The sequence below is a fragment of the Apodemus sylvaticus genome, chromosome 3 (genome assembly GCF_947179515.1).
Source record: "Apodemus sylvaticus chromosome 3, mApoSyl1.1, whole genome shotgun sequence".
In the NCBI taxonomy this organism is placed as follows: domain Eukaryota; kingdom Metazoa; phylum Chordata; class Mammalia; order Rodentia; family Muridae; genus Apodemus; species Apodemus sylvaticus.
In genome coordinates, this window is record NC_067474.1 from 138,497,581 (window position 1) to 138,520,281 (window position 22,701).

At 47.3% G+C, this 22,701-nt stretch overlaps 1 protein-coding gene across 2 annotated transcripts in view; it reads left to right on the forward strand.

Moving 5' to 3' along the window:
* The window catches only part of Mtf1 (metal regulatory transcription factor 1), a 46,725-nt gene that overhangs the window by 18,114 nt on the left and 5,910 nt on the right, over positions 1-22,701 (forward strand). Inside the window, exons 4-10 of one of the 2 annotated variants that reach the window (XM_052177305.1) lie at positions 254-385; positions 3,719-3,792; positions 4,364-4,500; positions 10,230-10,307; positions 16,720-16,822; positions 17,539-18,137; positions 21,778-21,838. In XM_052177305.1, coding sequence (XP_052033265.1) covers positions 254-385; positions 3,719-3,792; positions 4,364-4,500; positions 10,230-10,307; positions 16,720-16,822; positions 17,539-18,137; positions 21,778-21,838 — 1,184 coding nt within the window. Of the gene's footprint in view, positions 1-253; positions 386-3,718; positions 3,793-4,363; positions 4,501-10,229; positions 10,308-16,719; positions 16,823-17,538; positions 18,138-21,774; positions 21,839-22,701 lie in introns of both variants that reach the window. The other variant, XM_052177304.1, reaches the window with a different exon arrangement.

Consider the following 22,701-nt stretch of genomic DNA (forward strand, 5'->3'; position numbering starts at 1 on the left):
TGGTCCCCAGAACAGCTGCTAAGGAAACAGAAGTAGATGTTCTATACGGTCCTGGCTGGTAGTTCAGGGCCAGAACTTGACCCCAGAAGAGCCTGTCTCTGGTCAGTGCTCATTTTTGTGCCTCTTTGGGTGAGTTTCGGATGCTGATGTACTCTGGTACAGCATTGTGGTACTGGTCCTCCAGTGCAGTAGGCTGACACTGGGAGGCTCTGTGGTACATCTGTAAGGAGCATTTCTCTGGGACATTTTACAGGTTGAAAGCACATCAGAGGCTTCACACAGGGAAAACGTTTAACTGTGAATCTCAAGGCTGCAGCAAATACTTCACCACACTCAGTGATCTGCGGAAGCACATTCGAACCCATACAGGAGAAAAGCCATTTCGGTAGGTCTTGCTGCTCTCTGTCTGCCGCTGGGCAAGTCTCAGCAGGGGATCTTGGTAGTCTCTAGGAAGTTTTCACTGTAGGAAGAAAACTCCTTTACCTGTTTCCTTCTCTGGTAGTGTCAGCTTGCCATGGGATGGCTCTGACCAACTGCTGCAGGTCAGAGGAGTGCAGGAGGCAGACTGGAGCATTTTCCCTGGGTGACGGCTGTCCTGCCTCAGTTTGTTCTGTATTATTTTTTTTGCAGGGGGTGGGTTTCGAGACAGGGTTTCTCTGTATAGCCAGGCTGGCCTCGAACTCAGAAATCCGCCTGCCTCTGCCTCCCAGAGTGCTGGGATTACAGGCGTGCGCCACCACCGCCCGCTCAGGCTGCCTTTCAACTCACTCTGTGGCTAGGGATTAGAGGCGTGCACCACTATGCCTGGCTTACGCAGTGCTAAAGGCGATGTGAATGCTTGGTGAGCTTACACTCCTAGGCCTTGAATACTTTCTTAATCAAAGCCACAGCCAAGCCTCACCTCCTCAGGATTGATGGGATGCAGCCACCACATGCTTCCTTTGAGGCATCTCTTACCTCCAATTTTATTTCATCTCTGTATATTTCGGGAGAGGTTGTGTGCGTGCGTGTATTTATTTGTTTGAGACAGAGTCTCACTATGGAGCTCTGGCTAGTCTGGGACACAGATCTGCTTGCTTCTATGTCCCCAGTGCTGAGATTAAAGGTATTGTACAACCATGCCAGATGTGTGCTGGTTTTTCAAGGGCAGGGTTTGCATAGTTCTTGACATTGCTTTAGTTCTTACATGGCAAGAACTTAAATATATGACCAGTAGATTCTTATATATCTAAATGTCTTATTTCTTTAAAGAGAAAGTTTCTTAAAGCCTTTTGTTTTGTTTTTTAAAGATTTTTTTTTATATGTATATGAGTAGCTGTCTTCAGACACACCAGAAGAGAGCATCGGATCCCATTACAGATGGTTATGAGCCACCATGTGGTTGCTGGGAATTGAACTCAGGAACTCTGGAAGAACAGTCAGTGCTCTTAACCAATGAGCCATCTCTCCAGCCCAAGCCTTTGATTTTAATCACATTTAATGATCACTGTATCTATCTAGGTCCCCTCTAATATTCAAGAGAAAAGTATTTTAATAATCACAAAATTAAATGCATGCATATATAGAAAAGTTATCCTGAGCAACCTGACGGACTGCTTATGCATCTGCAGAGTAACTAACTTGTCTCTAACCTCTTGTTCTCAAAGGCACTGAGACGTATCTGTACTTTAAAACCCCAGTTTCATTTAATTGGTGTCTAAGAGGTAGCTGCTCCCAAAGACTTTTCAACTCCTCTAGGTGTGCTAAGGAAGGTGAATGGCTTCAAAATGCAAGGGTAGTAGTGTGTTTGCTGCCATAACTTTAAGCAGCACCCCATCAGAATGCAGGGACATTGTTTATAGGATATCTTCAGCAATACTTAGAACCCAGTTCTGGGGAGCCTTACAGACTGATTACCCCATAAAAATGTCATATGACTATCCAGGGATGCTTCTGAAGACTTACCGAGTGCTGTAATCAGCTGTCTCGTGCTTTCTATAGTCAAGAAATAGCCATAATCCTCAGTGCTTAGCTTTATAGAAAGTAGATCTACAGATCTACTTGATAGAAGTAGATTTGTCTCCATGGGGTTTGGGGCTGGGGAGATGAACATTTACTACCCTCGTAGAGGACCTGAGTTTAGCTCAGCTCCAGAAGATCTGATGCTCTCTTCTGGCCTTGGGAATATCAGCACCCAGAAGACATGTATTCACACAGATACATACTTATAAAAATAAAATGTAAACAATATGAATCTTGACAAAGCGATACAAAAAGCAAGTAATCCTGTATGTGCACAGATGAGTTAGTGACAGCTGTGGCAATAAATAAGAGTGAGTGTGCAGACCCCTAGGCTAATTAAGCCTCCCGCCCTCACCTTCTCACACGAGCACACTCAGGTCTGTAGGGAGGTCTCCTCGATGCTCAAGGCACTCTGGCTGACAGCACCAGATACTGTCTATAACTTGGTGGCTCTTTACCATTTAACTAAGGATGTTTTGTTTGGAGGGAAGGGGTGTTGACATAGTATCTTACTCTGTAGCCAGGCTACATCCCCAAAGCTTGACTCAGGATCTCAGTACTTTCCTCATACAAAGAAAAAGTATCTACCATATAAGTCAACAACAGATAAGCTTCATCAAATACCTTTCTAAGAATACAGAACAGCCGGGCAGTGGTGATGCACGCCTTTAATCCTCTGCCTTGGGAGGCAGAGGCAGGCAGATTTCTGAGTTCGAGGCCAGCCTGGTCTACAGAGTGAGTTCCAGGGCAGCCAGGGCAACACAGAGAAACCCTGTCTCAAAAAAACCAAATCTTTAAAAAAAAAAAAAAAAAGGGAAGGCAGCCTGATGTGTGAGCCCTTTCCTGTAGTGGGGAGGGAACTACTACATGCTGTAGATTATGGCTGATTCTGGACCACAGCCACACCCTCGTTCATTGGGTTTATGTTCTTCTGCTGTCTTCCCAGCTCACTTTTATTTTCTCTGTTTTGAGACAAGGTTCATTTTGTAGCCCAGGCCAGACTATCTATGAAGTTGTGAGCCTCCTCCTGGCTTAGCATCCTCCTGGGTGCAAAGGCTATAGATACATGTCTATAGGTCCAGCTCTCATTACCCAGCCTTGCTGGGTACATCGTAATTCAGTGGCTGTAGGTTTTCCACATAGGCTGTCACTGTCAGCATAGTTGTCATAGTGTCACTGTCACTGCTCAGTGATTGGTCAGATCTTTATTGTTGGGATGCTCTCAACACCTGCCTTACCTACACGCTAGAGGATACCTGTCCTGGACTCTGAGCTGCATAAGTTGGTTCAGTCACATCCACTATTTTTCCCCACCCCTTGTCTGTTACATGTATTTATGTAGTGTGTGTGTGTGTGTGTGTGTGTGTGTGTGTGTTTTGCAGTACACCTGCAGCAGTCAGATGACATCTTGTTAGAACTGCTTCTCTCCCGTCATGTGGTTTCCAGGGATCAATCCTAGGACATCAGACTTGGTAGCAAGCACCTCTGCCTGCCCTAGCCATCTTGCCACCTCCCATGTTTTGTTTTTTGGGCTTGTTGTTGTTGTTGTTGTTGTTGTTTGTTTTTTCTAAGTCTTCTCATTCCCATCTCTAAAACCACTATGACTAATCTGATCTTAGCATTCCAAACGTTTGCTTTGGCTTGCATGCACGAGATGTTCAAGATGATGTTCTTATCTACTGACTCTGGTTTGTCTTTGCTTAAACAATTCATTTAGATGTGATCACGACGGCTGTGGGAAAGCGTTCGCAGCAAGCCACCACCTTAAAACTCACGTCCGGACGCACACTGGTAAGTTTAGGCTGATTTCCATGGGTTTTTTTTTTCTTTCTCACTTCCTTTTTTTGTAATTTTTGTTTGTTTCTTTGACTTTTTTTGTTTTGGTTTGGTTTTTTGTTTTTCAAGATAGGGTTTCTCTTTGTAGCCCTGGCTGACCTGAAACTATTTCAGTGGATCAGGTTAGCCTAGAACTGGAAAGATCCACCTGTCTCTGCCTTCCCAGTGCTAGGATTAAAGGTGTGTGCCAAGGTGCCAGACCCAATTATCCAGGTTCCTCTTGAGACCTGTAAAACTAGGAGAGCGAGTGAGCACAGGCAGTGTGGCCTTCCCCTACAATCCTGTGTTTTCCATGATTGACTGAGTCAAGAATTCAGCCTTAAGCCATGAAACCAGACATACCCTTTAGAAACAGCCTTGAGGAAGCCAGCGGCCTCCCCCCCAGCACAGGCTGCTGCTGCTGTGGCTGCTGCTCTAGCGTTTAAGACTGAGAAGATCATCACCTTCCGTTGCTCAGACCTTCCCACCATTAGAAGGGGAGAGCTTTCCTGGTGGTGAAACTAACACAGCTTCTTCATTCCCACAGGTGAAAGACCCTTCTTCTGCCCCAGTAACGGCTGTGAGAAGACATTTAGCACTCAGTACAGTCTCAAAAGTCACATGAAAGGTCACGACAACAAAGGCACCGCATATAGTGCACTTCCACAGCACAATGGATCAGAGGTGTGTTCTCCTGTGCTCTGCTACTGGGGTGTCCTTGCTTAACTAGGGGACAAAGAAACAGGGTCAGCATCTCTGTGTCTCTACATTGGGAGGCTGGAAGCCAAAAATGCCCCAGTCTCCCTGTTCCTCTGCTTGGCCCTGCTGTATTCCCATCCAGCAGGTGTGGGGAGCTGGCTGTTGTCAGCTTTCCAGGGCCCAGGCAGAGCCTCTTCCGCAGCGTGCGTGCATGTGTGCGTGCGTGCGTGTTCGTTCGTTCGTGTGTGTGTGTGTGTGTGTGTGTGTGTGTGTGTGTGTGTGTGTATGTATATGTGTGTTCATTCATGTGTGGAAGGATACATATTAGAGAACAACGCCTGTGTGCACCTGCTTGAATTCCGAGGATGTCCTTAAGTCTTGCTGCCCAGCTACTCTCTGTCCCTCTCTTTATTCTTTTGCGACAGTCTATCATATGGGCATGGAACTTACTAGCAGGCTAGGCTGGCTACCCAGAGAGCCTCAGGGGCCTTCAGGTGTGTCTCCCCAGTGTACAGATCACAGGTGCTTACAACACCCCCAGCCTTTTCTTTTTAAACATAGATTTGGGGCTTGAAACCTACTGGCTGCGCAAACAGCCCATCCCGAGTAGTTCTGAGTTTTCTTTCGAGAAGAAAATCTCAGCAACCGACCCACCATAGTTCTCTTGCCGTAGTCCTTCAAGCGCTGGGGTTGTGGGCATGAGGCCCCGTGCCTGGATCAGAACTCCTGGGGTTTCTGTTTTTTGTTTTGTTTTGTTGAGACAGTTTTTCTGTGTAGCCCTGGCTGTCCTGGAGCTGTCTTTGCAGAGACGAGCTCTGCCGGTCTGCCTCCGAGTGCTGGGATTAAAGGTGCTCTGCCATCCCTGCTTTTGGAACTCATGGCAGCGTCATTTTCCCATCTGTGGCTGCCGCAGATGATAAGCCTGCACTGCATTTGGGATGGAAGCTAATGTTGCCTCACACATCCGTCAATATCAGAGCACCAAGCTTTGTCTAGGGGGCTCCCTTGCCCCTTGTATTGTCTGCAAAGCAAAAGGTTTAAGAGCATCTGCCTAAAGACACTAAGCCACATAGAAGGCCTCTGGAAGTTTTTGGCAGTTTGGTTTGTTTTTTTTTTTTTTCTTTTTTCTTTTGGTTGTAAAGATATTTTTTACTTTATTATATGTGGATGCATGTTTACTTACATGAACATATGTATATATACTGCCTGTGTGCCTGGTGCTCTTGAAAGCCAGATGAGGGCATTAGATTCCTCGGAACTAGAGTTACAGCTGGTTGAGAGCTGCAGTGTGGGTGCTGGAACTGAATCCAGGTCCTCAGCAAGAGCAGCCACTGCTCTTAACCACTGAGCCATCTCTCTTCAATTCTGAGCCCCCGTCCGTCTCTGTCCATCTTACTCTCCTCCAGTTCCATTCTATTCTCTTTTTTTGTTTTGTTTTTTTGTTTTTGGTTTTTTGGATTTGTTTTTTTTCAAGACAGGGTTTCTCTGTATAGCCCTGGCTGTCCCAGAGTGCTGGGATTACAGGCGTGCGCCACCACCGCCTGGCTCTCCAGTTCCATTCTAGAAAGACCTTGGGATATGTACTGTTGCTTGCTCTTTCTTTTTTACATTTGTTTGTTGTGTGCACTCGAGTGCACACTCACGGATGTTGGCTCTCTCCTTCCATCCTGTAGGTCACAAGGGTTAAATTCGGACAATTAGAATTAGAATTGTCAGCCCTAGGGGCAGGCGCTTTGACCACTGAGCCCTCTTGCCAGCCCTCTTACTGTTTATAGCTTGGTAGTATTCACTAGCCTGCACCTGTTAATCCTGGAAAGTGAGTAATACCATTATCTTACTATTTTGGGGATAAAGAAGTAGAAGCTGGTTGAGGAATCTGTCTGTTCTACTTTGAGAATGTGTCTGGAATTGATTGGATTTATTTCTGTCCTCTCCTGTTTTTTGTTTTGTTTTTGTTTTTGTTTTTGTTTTTTTTTGCTCGAACTTTTGCAATAAGTGGCTAAATGGGTTTTGTTTTGTTTTTGTTGTTTTGGTTTGGTTTGGTTTTGGTTTTTAAGACAAGGTGTCTCTATGTCGCCTGGACTGTCCTGGAACTCATGTAGACCTAACTAGCCTTGCGTAGGCCAAGTGCATGCTGGGATTAAAGACCACAGTGCCTGGCTAGGCTGAGTTGGGTTTTAGTGTTTCTTTTCCTCCCTCCTCAGACCTCTCCCCTCCTCATCTACTTCGGACCCCTCCCTGTCCACTCTCCAGCAGAGTTGCTCTGCTCTGGCCTGAGGCCGCAGAGGCCATGCGCAAGGCTGTCAGTCCCTCAGCCTGGGGTTCTCACCGGCTCCAGGTTGACTTACTCAGTGGTCCCCTTCGGAATAATTAAATTCACAAAGTCTAAAATAAGGCTTATATTTTTGGAGAGTCAGCCTGCACAGAAGTGTGTGGTTTCTAATTTTTAAACAGTGAAGGACCCTTTTAAAAGGACTCTCAGTGCTGGTTAGAAGGCTCAGTGGGTAAAAGTGCTTGCCCCAAGCCTGGCGGCCTGAGTTCAAGTCCCTGAACCACGGTGGGTGGAGAGGCCCGACTCCTGCAAGGTGCTCTCTCTGACCTCCATGTGTTTCCTGTAACCCCGCCGCACACCAGAAATAAATAGAAGGGCCCTGAGTTGTTAGTGGTAACTAATATTTGTTGAATTTAAATATGTGCCCAAGTCTGCTAGGTGTTCCCTCCCTCACAGCTCCGTGAGGTCACTTTTGTCACTATTCCCACGCCACTTATTAAGAACAGTGGAGCTCCCTCCTTGCTATTGAAAACTCAACTTGCTTTTTTTCATTTTTTTAATTTTCATTTTTATTTTTACTTATTTACCTTACATCCCCCACACTGCTCCCTCCCAGTCAGCCCCTCCCACAGTCCTCCCCCCTCTCCTTCCCCTTCTTTTCTGAGTAGGTGGGGCCTCCTTTGGGTATCCCCTCAACCCTGGTACTATATATAGTTTGTTTGTTTGTTTGGTTGGTTGGTTTTGTTTTTTTATTTGTTTTTGTTTTTTTGTTTTTTTGTTTTTTCAAGACAGAGTTTCTCTGTGTAGTCCTGGCTGTCCTGAAACTCACTCTGTAGATCAGGCTGGTCTCGAACTCAGAAATCCACCTGCCTCTGCCTCCCAAGTGCTGGGATTAAAGGCATGCGCCACCACCGCCCGGCCTATATGTAGTTTTATTATTATATGTATTGATATATAATCTGTATTGATTTTACATACATACATATACATTGATTATACATACATATACATACCTCTGAACAAGGAGAAATTAAATAGCTTTTCAAGGTGTGCATAGCTTGTCTCTAGTATGACTTAGTTAAGCAGTGTGACTTGAGAGCCAGCCTCCTAAGGTCTGCACTGTTAGAGACACGGTAATGTTAATTGTGAAGGGGGGTGGCCTCTAGTGCTCAGCAGTTTCAGTTCAGACCATTCTCTGTCACTAAACACATGTCCTTAAGCAGATTACTTTCAGGCTTCCTCAGTTTCTTCATCTGATAAAACCCAGCGAAACTGCTCATTGGGTCAGAATTAGTTCCTCATTTTGTAGCAGTTCATGGATGTCTCAGCTGGTCCTCAGGAGATGCCGGGATCCTGGAGGTTGGCTCTAATGCCACTGATGGAGTGGACTTGGTAGCAAGGGCAGGAGGAAGGAGGGAGAGTTTCTGTCTTCCATGTTCTTTATATAGACTTCCAGCAGGAAGTGTGGCTAGATTAGAGGTGAGTCTTCCCACCTCAAAAGAGCTAGATTGGGAGCTGGAGAACTGGCTCAGGTTAAGAGCACCGATTGCTCTTCCAGAGGTCCTGAGTTCAATTCCCTGTAACCACATTTGTAATGGAACCTAATGCCCTCTTCTGGTATGTCTGAAGACAGCTACAATATACTCATAAATAAAATTAAAAAAAAAAAGATCTAGATTAAAGATGCGTCTTCCCACCTCAAAGATTCTGATTACAAGTGGATCCAGTTAAACAAAAAGTTCCTCACAGGCATGGCCAGCATTTTTGGGGGGGAGTGGAGGAGGGGCTAATTAATTCCAGATATAATCAAGTTGACGATCAGGAATAGCCGTCACACTGAGCCTCAAGTCCACCACTGTTGAGTCTTGGGGGTGCGTCTCTGCCTCTATTTGCTGTTCAGTAGAGGGGTGACTCCTGGTCTGGGGCGTTAGAGGCTATTTGCAGCGCCCTGGTTCATCGATGACAGTGCCAGCCTGGGCCTGTCCCTGTCGCCAGCCTTGCATGTCCAGCCTGCCGCTGACAACTTCACCCAGATAACGCAGATCTTCTGCAGTCTGACCCGTCCAGACCTGTTCCTCTTGCAGCATTCATAGACTAGCACAGGCTGCTGGCTTTCTCTAGAGGTGGAGGTTCCAGTCTTGGTTGTTGAAACTGGAAAGCAACATGTGGTTAGGTGAGAATTGTCTGCGTGTGTTCAACGTATGCATGGGTGGGACTATCCGACCCACTTGAATAGAAGCAGGATCCTATAGGTGGAGGGTCAGGATTATGACTCATGTTCAGGAATCCAGAGTTCAGGATGGTCTGAGCAGCAGAATTTGAATAGTTAACCCTCGGTAACACTCTGAGGAGCCCCTCTGGAGATATGAATGGAAGGAGAACAGACTTCTCAGTCAGAAACACTACATTTCCCTCTCTTTATTAGCTGTAGACAGGGCACATCACTCCTTGTCATAGCATTGCTTTTCCTGTATTTCAATTAAGAGTATAAAATAAAGCTTCTTCAGTTTACATGAATAGCAAATGAGTCAAGTGAAATCACTTTGTAAACTATTAAAGTATACAAATATTAGTAATTTCATGCTGTTTCAGCTTTTATTTTCTGTTTCTGCAACTTAAATCATAAGATAATTTTGAAATTATTAGCCACTGGCTGGAGAGATGGCTCAGTGGTTAAGAGCACTGGCTGAGCCGCGCCGAGGCGGTGCACGCCTTTAATCCCAGCACTCTGGGAGGCAGAGGCAGGCGGAGTTCGAGGCCAGCCTGATGTACAGAGTGAGTTCCAGGATAGCCAGGGCTACACAGAGAAACCCTACCTGGGGGGGGGAGGGGGGGAGCACTGGCTGCTCTTCCAGAGGACCTGAGTTCTTCCAGAGGACCTGTGTGGTTCCCAGCAACCACATGGAGGCTCCCTGCTATCTGTAGCTCAAGTTCCAGGGGTCCAAAGCTCTCTTCTGGCCTCCTTGAACACCAGGCACACACAAAGTACAAAACATACATGCATGCAAAACACAGACACATAAACAACAGCAACATGCAACTCCTAACTACTTGTAAAAAACAACTAAGCTTGGTGCTCGTATCTGCAGTCCCAGCACATGGGCGACAAAGGCAGGGTGGTCACAAATCAAGGTCATCCTTGGCTATAGAGAGAATGGGAGACTATGCTGGGCTGTGTGACATCCTGCCTCAGAAGAACTGAACGAGAGGAGATGGTCTAATAAGAGTGGAGGGGTTCTCTGTACATTTGTCTTTGCTTTCTTTTTAATGAGACGATATACTTAGCCTGGCTTTGGATGTGTGCCCTTTCTTAAGTGACATTTGGACCTTCAGGACTGGGTGATCAAGTATTCGATTATACACTGTGTAAAATATGCCAGTTGCAATAAATAATTGTTATGTATTGTTTTTGTTGCTTAATTAGAATTTTTTCCTTTCACAGGATACAAATCACTCACTTTATCTGAGTGAGTTGGGCCTTCTGTCCACGGATTCTGAATTGCAAGAAAATTCCAGCTCAGTAAGTTCCTGAGTAATTCTCTTTGAAACAGTGCAGCCAGTTGGAAGCCTCCTGTATTTAACTGTGTCAGTTGATGATATGGAGGAGTCATTTTCCTACTCTGGGATTGCCTTTGGCCTAGCCATTCATTCGGTGGTCTTTGGGCCCAGAAGATTCCTTATGTTGCTAATGTAGGCAAGTACTCATTGAGCACTGTTCCCAAGGCCACGGTATAGCCTACAGTGCCACTGTGAAGCAATCGGGTACAGGTGGCTTGGCCTCAAGGACGTATCAGAATCTCAGAGTTTCTAGACTTTCTCATCCCGACCTGCCTTAGGCTGCCTCCTTCTACAAGCTCACCTTACAGGGCTTGTGAAGAGGGCTCCTATGCAGACCTCCACTAAGGGGCAAGCCCACTCCATCCATCTGTGTGGCTCCATGACAGGCTAACATGCCACTGCATGGAGTCCGAGCATAAATCTGTCTAGCTGCTGTCATGGTTTCTCAGCTCTGACTGAGGTGTATGCTTGCCTAGATGTTCTGCCACTCTTTGTAGTGAATAATGTAATTGAATGTGTTTAAATACTGACTGACTGACTGACTGACTGACTGACTGACTGACTGACATAGCAGTGCTGTGGGAAAATGCTTCCTCTTATCAGTCGTCTCGTATGTTGAGACAGTACCACTCAATGCAGTCCAGGCTGCCCTCAAACTCAGGATAGACTCCCTGCTTTAGCCTTTCAGATGCTGGGACTCCAGATGTGAGCTAGCATACTGAACTGAAAAACTATTTCTGGAAGTTTGGGGGTTAATAGAGCCAATGGCAGTACTTACAGGCTGTAGGTTCTTATCTGTGTGTGTCAGTTCACCTCCTAGTAGACTGAGGCAGGAGGATCACCAGAGACAGTTCTGAGTAACCTGAGATCTGTCTCTAAGAAAAAATTAAGGTGTATGTAGGCTCTGCTCTCCTTACAACCACAGAATCAGCTGTGTTTGGGGACTGTACTTAGGCAAGCACAGTACCTGGAGTCCCACTCTCACCTTGTGTATGTGTGTGTGTGCGCGTGTGTGCGTGTGTGTGTACATGTATACATACACAAATGCACGCTAGTATGTTGTAGTACTGGGGACTTTAACTTAGAGCCTGATGCATGCTAGGCAAATATCTGTCCCTGAGCTAAATCCTCAACCCAGATAGGAAAATTTCATAGCTAACATTTGGTCGTGGACATAAATGAATATATTTACACAAATAGGAAATCTTGGTTGAGAAAAAAATGAAACCAAGAATGCTGGAATATGCTTCTAATCCCAGTACTTGGGAGGATGAGACAGGAGGATTGCCAGAAATTTGTGGTAAACCTATTCTGTATAAGTGAAAACTTCTCAGATAAATAAATTAAAAAAAGAACAAGCCAGGCTTGGCACATGGGCCTTAAAGTGAGGACCTACAGTCCTAGCACTTGACAGGTGCGAGCAGCAAGACTCAAGGAGCTACGCTGCAAAAACAAACAAGCAAGCAAGCAATACTGGGGACATTTAGGACTGAAAACTAAATAAATTCAGAGCCAAATTGTCAAGACAGTTCAGTGGGTAAAGTGCTCGGCACTCAAGCCTGGTGAACTAAGTACAGTCTCAGGAGTCTCTGAGAATGTTACAGAGAATTGCCTTCCCAGAACTGACCTGATCGCCAAAATATCTGTGACTCCACTGCATGTTTGATTTATGCAAAGAAGCAACACTGTGGAGAGAGTCTTAGGTTAGACTCAACAGTGAGTCAGCAGAAGAAAATTGTTTAAGTCAGAGATAGCTTCATCCGAGGACAAATGCAAAGAGAAATTAAACTTTCCATATGATTGTCATTCATATTATAGAACAGATTTCCTAAAGCTTGTTCTCAAGGCAGTCTAGGAGGCCCTGGGTTACCTAAGACTTCCGGGTACAGTATGCCTTTAACGTTTATTTACTCCACACATGCACGCTTGTGTGTACAAATGCACGCCACTGTACACACTGGAAGTCAGAGGACACTTGGGTTCTGGGGATTGAGCTAAGAACCTCAGAGTTGTGTGGGCAGCCTCCTTTTCCCACGGGGCCATCTGTATGACATGGCAGAGAAACCCATTCTGGCCAGGCCTCAGGAGCTCCGAGGCCACCGAAGATACCAGATAGATGGGAGCCATAAGGAGTTTGTGAAAAGTGAGGCCGTTCCCAGCCTAGTTATCCTTGTGAAGAAGAATCCTGTCCCCTCGTCCGTCTGGTATGCTCATGACACCCAGCGTTTATCCCAGATTTGGAGAGTTTTTAAGTCTTTCAAGCCAAGGACACAGTATCTTAAAGCAATAGGACCAATGTGATGTTTCTTAGTAATAGGAACTTGGTACTCTCAAGAGGTGAATCTGCATGAGATGTTGTCGTAAGGGTGTCTGTGTAAATGTGTCCCTTTGAGAAGGGACTGCATCCACCAGGCTGGGCCTTCCTGTTGCTGGGCTGGAGCGCATCTGGACCTGGCTAACTCCAGCTGTGTTTCCTGCACTGACCCAGAGCCCAGCCTGCCCTCACCTCTGTTTTGGAGAGTCCTTCCCATTACTTCTGCAGCCGGGGGCTTTACTCTGAAGCCCAGCAAGGCCTCAGCCCCGCCCTCCCTCCCTGTCTGCCTCTCTCGCTCTCGGTGTTGGCACCTTTATTGAGGTGCTGTCCTTGCACAGGGGGCCATGTGCCATACTGTGAGTCGTCAGGCCGTGGCACCAGCACAGACATGGTCGTCTCTCAGGCTTGGCCTCATGAGCTTGCTTCCCTTCCCCTTTTCTCTTGGAACACTCAGTTTAAGGAATGAATTGTAGTCCGGTGTGCACACCTGTAATCCCAACTTTTGGGAGGCAGAGGCAGGAAGATTACTACAACTGTGAGGTTGAGTTATATAGTGGCCAGCTGGAGCTGCATAATGAATTCAGTCCTCTGGAAACAAGAACAGAACAAAATACTTGATTTATTATACAATACCTTCTTTGAAACAGGATCTGGCTCTATAGTCAGTCCATGCTGGCATCATACTCACAGTGGTCCCCCTGTCAGAGTTCTGGAGTTACAGGCTTGGGCCACAAAACCCTTCTTGTACAGAGCTCTTGTTCCACACACCCCCACCTCACCCCTGTTTCCCTCTCCCCTTCCCCATCCCCCTCCCTCATTCCGTGATCTCACCACTGAGGTCTGGAACACTTGGTGCCACTGTGCATAGGTCAGAGCAGTCTAAGGATCTGGTGCTCACCTCTGGGTTAGTTATTTTGAGGCTGAGTCTCTGTTGTTTCCATCAGGCTCGCTGGTCCCTGAGCTGGGGGTGCTGTGTCCTGTCTCTCTGAGCTGGGGGTGCTGTGCCCTGTCTCTCTGAGCTGGGGGTACTGTGTCCTGTCTCTCTGAGCTGGGGGTGCTGTGTCCTGTCTCTCTGAGCTGGGGGTGCTGTGTCCTGTCTCTCTGAGCTGGGGGTGCTGTGTCCTGTCTCTCTGGCTGTGGAAAGCTGGAATTGCGTAGGCTCACTCTGCTCGGTGTGACTGTCTCTGGGTCTTCTGCATGTTCAGACTCAGGTCTTTGCACTTAGGTGCCAAGCTCCCTCATGCACTGAGCCGCCCTCAGAGTCCTATGTCTTCCTCCTTCCCTCCTTTTCCCCTTCATTTTTAAGTTTGTTCTTTTGTGACAGGATCCCACTCTGTAGCCCAGGCCAGCGTTAACAGTCCTGTTCCTGCTCAGCCTCCAGGACCCTGTGGTTATAGGCAGGAGCCGCCATGCCTGGAGAGATTGCTTTCAATTACTTTCATTTGCAGTTCACATGAAATATTTTAGCCAGACAGTGATGGAGCACACCTTTAATTTTAGCACTTTGGAGGCAGAGGCAGGCAAATCTTTGAGTTCAAGGCTAGCCTAGTCTACAGAGTAAATTCCAGGATAGCCAGGGAAACATAGAGAAACCCTGTCTCGAAAAACAAACAAACAAACAAAAACCCCTTTATTTTAACACAACTTAACTTTGGGAGTCCCTGGCTTGCACTGGTCTAGGATGCATTCGACTGAAGCCTTTAGACAGCTCAGGCACATCCACTCCAGGTGTCACAGCTGTCCCTACCTGCTGTCACCCTAATTTCTCTTGCTTTCCTGAACTTTTATTCCCACATAGAATTCTGAGATGGAAGTGGACCGTAGACAGGAGAATTGAAGCAGAATTCCTCTCATTTTGTTAAATTGTGTAGGAGGGGAGGGTGCGTGAGGTATGTGCAGATACCTGTGGAAGCCAGAGGCATTCGTCTGAAGTTGGAGGTGCAGGTGATTGTGACCACGGGGCCTGGGGACTGAGGTCTGCAAGAGCAGTGTGTGCTCTTAACCACTGAGCCGACGGTCGCTCCAGCCCTCTCTGAACGCCTTTAGCCTGTGGTATTTGTTAAGTATAAGGTTTTCACAGGTTTTTGTCACTGAGGTTTTTAGTTTTGATTTCTTACTGTGGCACATTAGAATGTCATACTAATGACCTTGGAAGATAATATGTCACTACTGCATCAGAGGGGCAAACTGTAGGGAATTAACTCTCTCAGTCTGTTTTCTGTTGCTGACAATATAATAGCACAGTTTTACAGAAAAGATATTTACTTTGACTCACAGCTCTGGAAGCCCAAAGCTGACGGGCTGGATGTGCGTGCACGCGTGCGTGCGTGCGTGCGTGCGCTCGCGTGCAGGTATGACCCCGAGATGGTGGTGAAGTCAGGGTCATTGTCAGGTGCCTTCCTGCATCGCTCTCTGCTTTAGTTGTTGGGACAGCACTCACCATGGTGACTAGCCTGGCTGGTCAGTGAGCCTCAGGAATCCTATCTCTGCCTGCCCAGTGCTGGATGCAGGCGCGCACCTCTGTCTGCCTTTTATTGTTTTCATGCTTGTATTTATTCCTTCATTTTGTGGGGGTGTGGGCACTGGGCATCCAAACTCAGGCCCTCTGCTTGCATGGCAAGCGCATTACAGATTAAGCCCTTATCTCGACTCCTTTATTTATTTTGGGGAACAGGATTCTCCACATGTAGCCTGGGCTAGCCTTAAACTTGGGCTGGCCATAGCCGGGCAATGGTGGCGCACGCCTGTAATCCCAGCACTCTGGGAGGCAGAGGCAGGTGGATTTATGAGTTCGAGGACAGCCAGGGCTATACAGAGAAACCCTGTCTCAAAAAAAAACAAATCCAAAAAACCAAAAACAAAACAAAACAAAACTTGGGCTGGCCTTGACCTTTCTGTCTCCTTGCGGAAAACCCTTGCATCCTGGATGACAGGACGTGTGCTTTAGTAGTGGCCTTTCTGGTGGGAAGGTAGAGTATGAATGTCCTGGTCTCTTTCCTTTCTTTCTTGATTTTCAGCACAGGCCAGTCAGGATCTGACAAAGGTCCGTGTGTCTGTAGTACCCAAGCGCTTGGTTAAGGCTTGTGCTACCAGCCTAGCCGCTTCCCTTTATGAAGCCAGTAGCGGCCAGTGCGTTAGACCTCTCTGTGGTGGCCTTATCTGACCCTCACTGGCCTCAGCCTTATGGGGATTAAGCCCTAGCGTGAGTTTCAGTCTCTTTTTAAAGAAGGAATCACGTTGGCTTAATTAACATGAGTTTCCATGACCCAAATTATAGCAATAATGTACAGACTACAATCTGATTTGTTTGTAGGCTTTGGTCTTTTAAACAGGGTTTATAAGATTTAGATTTATTACTGTGTACATGAGTGTTTTGCTTGCACACTGCATGACTAGAGCCCATGGAGGCCAGAGGAGGGTGTTGAGTGCCCTGGAAAGGAGTTATAGATGACTGATAGTACCACGTGGATCCAGGGTGCACTGTGCTCCCAAGCCTCCTCCCACTCCCAAATCTCTTCCTCTTAAATGTCATCGAGGAAACAGTTCAGGCTTTGTGCAGCTCGTAGTCCCTGTCACAGCTACTTGTTGTCCCTGCTGTTGTGTTGTAAAAATGGCATCTCTATGCACATGTCTGCATTCTAGCAGAACTGTAGACAAAGCCTGGTCATCAGCCTGCAGGTCAGAGCCACCGATTCTTCATGTCTCAGTTTCAGGGAAATGTATTTCCTTTGCAGAAGGCGGGGACGGAGATAAACGCTGGCTAGGATGGCTCACACCTGTGGTCCCAGTGCACAAAGACCAAGGCAGTTAGGATCAACTAATTTAACGAGACCCTGTCTCAAAAAAAAAAAAAAAAAAGAGTTCTGGGGCTGTAGATCGGGAATGTGAGGCTCGCCTGAGGCCTGCAGGGCCCTGGGTAGGTCTCCAGGACCTACAAAGGATACAAAGGAGCTAGAGGCAGGAATCCCAGCAAACGGTCATTCTGGTTCCCTGCTTGTGTGTGCTCTTCAATGGGAGGACTTTGTCAGGATGGCAGATCTCACCGCTCTCTCCCTGTCAGACACAGGACCAGGACCTCAGCACAATTTCACCAGCAATCATCTTTGAATCAATGTTCCAGAATTCCGACGACCCCGCGATTCAGGACGACCCTCTGCAGACAGGTGCGATTCACTTTTCAGTCTACCCGTTTCCAACCCTGTGACGCTCACTCGAGGGAGGTCTCCTTTTCAATCTCTGGTTGGCTTCTGGTATGACAAACAAAACTGCTCGCCAAAAAGAAACCTGCAGGAGCTGTGGCCGTTTCTCCTTCTAGTGTGCTGCTTTGTTCACGAGTGGCTGAGACCCACAAATGAGGTTTCTTACATGTGTAGGTGACACTATGTTAGAATGGAAGTGTCTGTGATACAGCTTTCCATGGTCAGATGTCTCCTGACCAGTCACGCCAGCAGAGCTTGCCTCTTCTCTTTGCAGAAGAATAATTTTTTTTGTTTTTGTTTTTGTTTTTTTGTTTTTCGAGACAGGGTTTCTCTGTGTAGTCCTGGCTGTCCTGGAACTCACTCTGTAGACCAGGCTGGCCTCGAACTCAGAAATCCACCTGCCTCTGTTTCCCAAGTGCTGGGATTAAAGGTGTGTGCCACCACTGCCTGGCCCAATATAACACTTCTGTTCTACTTAAGTTTGCTTAGTGCCTGTCTGTCAAATGTGTATGATCAGGAAGCCTGGCACTTGGACCTAAGGCAGAAAAGAAAGCAGGAAGCAGGCACGTGAAGTGTGCAGCAGGCCAGCTAGCAGTGACAGGATTGGCCATAAAGACTGTTTCTCTGGGGTGCCTCTAAGGCTTGGGATGTGGATACATGTTTCTTCTTTTCCTTGACAGCTGCCTTGATTGACAGTTTTAATGGCGATGCAGAGTCCGTCAGTGACGTCCCACCGCCTGCAGGAAATCCAGCGTCTTTATCTCTTCCCCTGGTACTGCAGCCTGGCATCTCCGAGCCACCCCAGCCTCTGCTGCCAGCCACCACTCCGTCCGCTCCTCCAGCTGCTCCCTCCCTAGGACCTGGTTCCCAGACAGCTGCATTCGGCAGCCCCCCTGCTCTCTTACAACCTCCAGAAGTGCCTGCTCCCCACAGCACACAGTTTGCTGCTAATCATCAAGAGTTTCTTCCACACCCCCAGGCCCCACCCCAGAGCATCGTACCAGGACTCTCTGTTGTTGCTGGGGCTCCTCCATCGGCAGCAACAGTGGCATCAGCCGTGGCAGCACCAGCCCCACCACAAAGTACTACTGAGCCCCTGCCTGCTGTGGTCCAGACTCTGCCCCTGGGTGCCAACTCTGTCCTAACTAATAATCCCACCATAACCATCACCCCAACTCCTAACACGGCCATCCTGCAGTCCAGCCTAGTCATGGGAGAGCAGAACTTACAGTGGATATTGAATGGTGCCACCAGTTCACCACAAAACCAAGAACAAATTGTAAGTATTACTCATAAGCACACCCAGTGGGGTGACATGTATGTAGAGGACATGTTCATCCATTCTTCCATTCCCCTTTGTTCCCTCCCTCCCTTCATCCCTTCCTTCCTTCTTTTCTCCTCCCTTCCTTCTTTTTTCCTTCCTTCCTTCCTTCCTTCCTTCCTTCCAGCAGTACTAAGAATTGAAACTAGGGCTTCACACATGCTAGGCAAGTGCTGTACCACTGAGTATATCCTAGCCTTGAATCTTTTACTTCAAAAGGAAAATGGCTAACATGTCTGCCTTGAAACATGTATCCATGTAGCTATTTTCCCCAATAAAGTATTGCAGATCCAGGGGAATAGATGTATCTAAGATAAAGACAAAAACAGCTTTAAAGTTTACCTAACAAATATTCCCTCTGAAGCTAATCACATCACATGAGTGCCACTCAGGCATGCTCAGCCTGTGGCCTGAGGGTAGCATATGTCCCAGGATAGCCTTGGCTTTGGATCAACATTAGCAGATCACAACATTCACCTTATAACATCAGAAGATTGGACTCTCCAGGGAGCAGACCCATGCATTGTCACGCACATGCTGCATGTGCCAAGATAGCGCCCATCGCTGAGCACATCCAGGCCCCAGGGTGCTTTGCTAAAAATGTGTTCTTGATGACTCTGGAAATGACTTGGTTGTCGTGTCCTTGTGTCTTGAGAGCCTAGTTGCCAGAGTCCATGCTGGAGGATACAGAAAAATGGAAGGCATGATTTATTTTAAGATGCACATCAAGTAAGGAGACCAAAATATTAATAATAGCAACAGGTGAAGAGCCCGATAATACCAGCCATAAAACCAAGCAAAACAAAGCCCTCCTGTGGAGCTCCTACCTTCTGACAGGGATGACTCTGAGCCTCTTAGGAGAAACATGGCGTGCCATGGCACGTGTGGAGCACAGCCCCGGAGACATCTCTTGGTGGTTGTTGTCTATATCTGCTAGCTTTTTTTTTTCCTCTTGAGATAGGGGCTCTACAGAGCCCTGGCTGTCCTGGAAATCACTCTGTAGACCAACCAGGCCGGCGTTAAACCCACAGAGACCTGCCTGCCTCTGCTTACTGAGTGCTGGGATAAAAGGCCTGGGTTACTAGGCCTGGCTCCGCTAAGCCCTCTTGCCAGCACTTTTTAAATTTTCTTTTCCAAATTTATTTTAAATTTTGTATATGCATGTGATGTCTGTATGTCTGTCCACCCCATGCCAGCCTGGTGCCCTCAGAAGCCATAATAGGGTGACAGGCCCATACAAGGCAAAGTTGAGGTTTGAACATTGGCAGGCTGTCCCCAGAGCTGAGCTCCCGCTGGAGAGTTCATTCCCTCAGAGGCTTCATGACCACACAGAGCAAGTGGGCACTGAGCCCTGGCTTTAAACAAGCTGGAACCACGGTTGGAAATGGCTGGGCAGCCACGTCTGGAGGCAGCTTCCTGTTGGATGGTCAGGGTCACTAGAATAGCTTTTCCAGTATTCTGTCCCAGTCTGCCACTTAGAGTCTTCCTTGTTTTTCTGGATCTGCCCTTGGGGAGCTGTTAAAGCAAAACTTCTTTCTTTCCCTGTATGAATCATTTACATATCTTTAAACATGGCCTCACGCCTATAATCCCTTTGCTTAGGGCGATGGGCAGTAATAAATTCTAGGTCAGCCTGGGCTTTAAAGCCACATCATACGTGTTCATCCCCATCCAAAAGTCAAGGGTTGGGAAGGACTGGTGTCTACATCCTTTCTTTTTATCCTTGTGTTGGGAACTAAACCAATGCAGCTGCTCAACTACTGAGCTCCCCTCCCGCAGCCTCATCGCGTTTTATAGTTCTGTCTATGTCTTAGCCAGAAATCAGAATTCTCCCCAGACTCATTCTGCATATTTTGTTGTGCTTTAAATAGGATAGAAAGAAAGGGGGGAGGGAGGGAGGGAGGAAAGGAGGAGGAAGGAAGGAAGGAAGGAAGGAAGGAAGGAAGGAAGGAAGGAAGGAAGGAAGGAAAGAAGGAAAGAAGGAAGGAAGGAAGGAAGGAAGGAAGGAAAAAAGACAGATCTCCTAGAACTGGGAGATGGTGCACAGCTTTAATCTCAGCATTTTGGAGGCAGAGGCAGGTGGATCTCTGCAAGTTCAAGGCCAGTCTGGTCTACAGAGCTAATAAGTTCCAGGACTGCCAGAGCTACACAGAGAAACCCTGTCTCAAAAACAAACAAACAAACAAACAAAAAAAAGGGTGCCCTTTTAAGACAAGACTTGAAGAATACAGAAATATTAATACTTGTATGTGAATGAGTGTCTTGCTTGCATGTATGTCTATGTACCGCATGTGTGTAGTGCCTTTGGAGGTCAGCAGATAGCATTGGGTCCCCTGGAACTAGAGATAGAGGCTGCCATGTAGATGCTGGGAATTGAACTCTGGTCCTTGGAAGAATAACCAATGCACCTAAGTGCTGAACCATCTCTCCAACCCCTAGAAACCCTTTAATAGGAAGTAAAGAGGAAGCCTAATACAGGTTTATTTGTTCTTTGGGATTTTTTTTGTTGTTGGCTTGGTTTGGTTTTTTGTTTCATTTTTTGAGATGAGGGTAACTTGCATTAGGTCTAATCTCAAACTCACTATGTAGCCAAGGCTGGCCTTGAGCTTCTAGCCTTAGCCTCATGAGTACTGTATGCCTGAACACAATTTATAGTCTTGACAGTGATCTCTCCCGGCTGCTCTAAGCTAAGTGTCCTGTGCCAGCCCATTCATCTCTAGAGTCCCTGAGAGGGTCTTTGGTCATCACTCCAGCTTTTGTAGGGAACCATGGCTCTAATAAGTTAAATCACTTGGCTATGATCTCAGTTTGGGACGGAGAAGCAGGAGTAACCAAAGTTCATGGCTAGCCTGGGTTACATCGTGAGAACTTGTCTCAAAAGACAAAACAAACAAATGACAAAGTCCAAATCACTGGACATGAATCCAATTTAGCCAAGTCCCAAGATCGGTGGGGCTGTCCTGAGCCGTGGAGTGCTGTGCTCGTGATTGTACACCTTAGGTCGCCCTGGGTGAGCATTCTAGACCCCGGGGGTAGAGGGAACGGGGTGGGGAAAGGAACCTTATAGCTTTCACAGGAGAATCAGGGTGGGAAGAACCAGCCCACACCTCCCTCTGAGAAGGCCATCACTTGAGAAAAGCAACCCTGGGGACTGGAGAGATGGCTCAGTGGTTAAAAGCACTGACTGCTCTTCCGAAGGTCCTGAGTTCAAATCCCAGCAACCACATGACTCACAACCATCTTATTAGAATCTGATGCTCTCTTCTGATGTATCTGAAGAGGATGACAGTACACTCACATACATATGGTGGGGGCGGGGGGAGAAGCACCCTGAAGGGGTCTCTGGACACATACAGTCCACTGGACGAGGCAGCTGGGGGGCAGGAAAGTAACTGGGACAAAGCTAGCTATAATGTCAGCTGGAATGTCAAACAGGCCAGTGACCTCATATCAGCCAGTGCACAAACAAGAAGCCAGAACACTGAGGGTGTCTGTCTTCTTGGGTGAGCACTACAGCTGGGGCCTTTGGAGCCTGGGATGACTGCCCTATCAGAGTGGCTGTTGATGTGATTTTGTTGTGTTGTGTTTCCCTCAGCAGCAAGCATCGAAAGTGGAGCAGGTGTACTTCACCACCGCAGTCCCAGTGGCCAGTAGCACAGGTATGGAATCCGCATGAGCTTTAAAGGAAAATCTCTGGCTCTCTGACCTGCTTCACTTGTTAATTTTTTAAGTTGACATTCCGTAGCTCAGAGTAGCCCATATTCTTGTGGTGACCAGAAGTCCGCGTGCTGCTGGTGAAAACGTGGGCTCCATCCTTTCTGTAGTCTGAGGGTCTCCCCCTGGATAGAGCTTGTAAGTGGAACCAGGGGGAAGAGGAGGCTGAATCACAGTTAGCACTGAGGAGAGCAGGGGGCTCACGGGGCTCTTGTGTAGTTACAGTAAGCAGCAGCATCTGGGTCAGAAACAGCTGGAGGACAGCTCCATCCCAGCGCTCCTTTTCTTTTTTACTGGTACTGAGGATTGAACCCGGAAACTCACATATGCAGTCAGGCTCTCTACCACTGAGCTGTATCCCCAACCAGAACTTTCATTTGAAAATTTTTCTTTTTATGTATTAAACCCGGAACCAGGTGTGGTAGTTCAGGCCTGCACTGCCAGCACTGTGAGGCTAAGGCCAGGGTCATTGAGAGAATTTAGCTCCTGAGTTCCAGGTTAGCCTGGGCTGCAGAGTGACTTCTAGGTCAGTCTGGTAAACTCAGCGGCAAGTGAACTGAAATAATTAAGAGGAGGTGGGCAGTGGTGCCGTGTGCACTCAGGAGGCAGAGGCAGGCAGATCTGTGAGTTTGAGGCTAGCCTGGCTGACAGAGTGATTTTCTAGACAACCAAGGCTACACAGAGGAACCTTGTCTTGGAAAACAACAGGGGCCCAAAGAGATTCATTGACCCCGCAAAGGCCATAATGAACATGTAGGAAGCCCTCCAACCACCCCATTCCCACCCTTGTCTCTTACTAGCCTTCAGC